The 2,374-nt window shown below is 64.9% G+C and overlaps 1 protein-coding gene across 1 annotated transcript in view; it reads right to left on the reverse strand.

The window, feature by feature from the left end:
- Positions 1–2,098, reverse strand: part of LOC108504959 — a 5,355-nt gene extending 3,257 nt beyond the window's left edge. Inside the window, exons 1-2 of the mRNA XM_017830514.1 lie at positions 758–2,098; positions 121–725 (exon numbers count right to left, since the gene is read on the reverse strand). Of these exons, the coding sequence (XP_017686003.1) occupies positions 121–725; positions 758–1,079 (927 nt within the window). The 5' untranslated portion in view covers positions 1,080–2,098. The remainder of the gene's footprint in view (positions 1–120; positions 726–757) is intronic.
- Between the last annotated feature and the right edge of the window lie 276 nt (positions 2,099–2,374).

Raw genomic sequence — 2,374 nt, forward strand, 5'->3', positions numbered from 1 at the left:
GACACACAGACACAGACACACAGACACAGACACACAGACACAGACACACAGACACACAGACACACAGACACACACACACACACACACAGAGGAGCACACCCACGGGCACAGCACCCTCACACGGGGATGCACAAAGGTGCCCACACACGTGGGTGCTCCGTGCACGGAGGCACATGTGCACACAGACACCCCTGTGCAACGGAGCCCGTGCCCACGCACACGGGTGCCCACACACACACACATACATGTACGCACACATGTGCACCAGTGCCCCCGCACATGCACACGGGTGCCCCTGCACAGGGAGGCACATGAAAATGGATGCTCTTTCCCATGAATGCCCATGGACACGGATGCCCACACACGTGGGTGCACGTGCACACAGATGCCCCCACACACGGACGCCCACACACATGGACATCCCTGCACACGTGTGCTCATGCACAAGGACGCCCACACACAAGGATTCCCGTGCACATGGGTGCCCAGGAACACAGATGCCCACATGCATGGACGCACACGCACACGGATGCACGTGGATATCCCTGCACACGGGTGCCCACACATAAGCATGGACGTGCACACGGATGCACACGTACATGGATGCACATGCATAGGGATGCACACCCATACATGCACACGGATGCCCATGTAGATGGGTGCCCATGCCATGAATCCCCTCACACATGCACATGTATGCCCTGCTCGTGGTTGGCTCTGCACATGTCCACGCACACGGGTGCCCACGCTCATGGATGCACACGCACACGGAGGTACACGCACACGTGTGCCCTGCTCATGGACGGCCCTGCACATGCCCCCACACGGGTGTCCACGCACACAGGTGTCCTCCCACACCCCACACCCTGTTCCACCCGGGACTGGCCCCCACTCCGAGCGATGGACACAGTGCCCGGGAGCTGCCCGGCCCCTCCGGGGTGCTGGGTGCGGTGTGTCCCTGAGGGTGGCCCCGCACAGCTCTCCCTGTCCCGGCCACCGCCCGGGCGGTGACCAGAGAGAGGGGACTTGGGCTTCGGGATCGCTTTGCTGGTCCCACAGCGACAGCTATAGGTGACCATCCGGGATGGGATGGGATGGGTCCAGCTCCACGTCCAACCGCCCTGCCCGGCTCCGGCATCCCGGCCATCCAGCCCCTGGCCCGGGCAGAGCCGGCAGTGAATCCTCCCTCAGCCCCTCGGTGCCCGGGCAGGAGGGTCCCATGCCCGCCGCTGGCAGAAGCAGGGGATTTGGGAGAGCCCGGGAAAGCCCCTCTCCGTGTCTCTCGCATCACCGAACGCCGCAGGACCCCACTGGCCCCGCTGCTTCCCCCAGTCCCGGGGCTGCGGGAGGGGAACCCAGCGTGGGGACCCGTGGGTGCCCCTGGCATGGGGGCTGGGCATGCTCCAAACAGCATCGCCCTGCTCCCCACTCCCCAAAATCACCCATCTCCCCATACCCAGGAGCAGAGGCCACCCTGGGTGGGAACCCTCAGCGACGTGCTGGCTGCAGGGGGGGCTTTGCTTAAGTGCCGGGGGGGCTGTTGAAGTTGTGTCGTGATCCCCCTTCCCCCCAGTTGTTGAGAAAGGCTCCCACACGCCCCAGAAGAAAAGCCAGGACACGAGGTGGTACCCAAAAACATCACAGTGAACACCACACTCAGCAAGAAACACCGTGGCTGCTCCTGCGGCCGGGAGGGCCCCCCCGGGGCCCCCTCCGCGCTCGGCTCCGCCAAATGCCCCAGAAGAAAAATATTCCTCCCCCTGGAGAGGCAAAAAAAATTCCCCCCTCCGAGTCCTGGCCCAGGGCGCGGGTGGGAATGGCCCCTTTGTCACGGCAGGTCCCCACCGTGTCCCCGCCGCGCCCGCCGCTCCCCCGTGCCGGGGGTGGCACTCGAGGGTCTGGGCTGCGGCAGCACCGAGGAAATCCCAGCGGACTCCGGCCGTGCCAGGAAAGCCGGGCTGGTGCCCCGCAGCCCCCTCCTCCCTCCGCTGGTCAGCAAAGTCCCCCCGGGGCGGGGTTAGGACGTGTCCTTCAGCTCGGGGCTGGGCGGTTGCGGAGGGGGCACCTCCGCCGAGGGAGACTGCATCTCCTGGGCGCTGCCTGCGGGGAGAGAGGAGGGGACGGAGTCGTGGGATAGAGTCAGAGAACGGAATCACAGAATAGAATCACAGGATCACTGAGGTTGGAAAAGCCCTTCCAGCACATGGATCCCCCCTGTGCCCGATGCCCACCTTGTCCCCCAGCCCAGAGCACTGAGTGCCACGGCCAGGCCTTCCTGGGACACCTCCAGGGGTGGGGACTCCAAACCTCCCTGGGCAGCCCCTGCCAATGCCTGACCCCCCTTTCCAGGGACAAATTCCTGCTGATGTCCAAC

The sequence above is a fragment of the Lepidothrix coronata genome, unplaced genomic scaffold (genome assembly GCF_001604755.1).
Source record: "Lepidothrix coronata isolate B3197 unplaced genomic scaffold, Lepidothrix_coronata-1.0 Scaffold180, whole genome shotgun sequence".
Taxonomy (NCBI): Eukaryota; Metazoa; Chordata; class Aves; order Passeriformes; family Pipridae; genus Lepidothrix; species Lepidothrix coronata.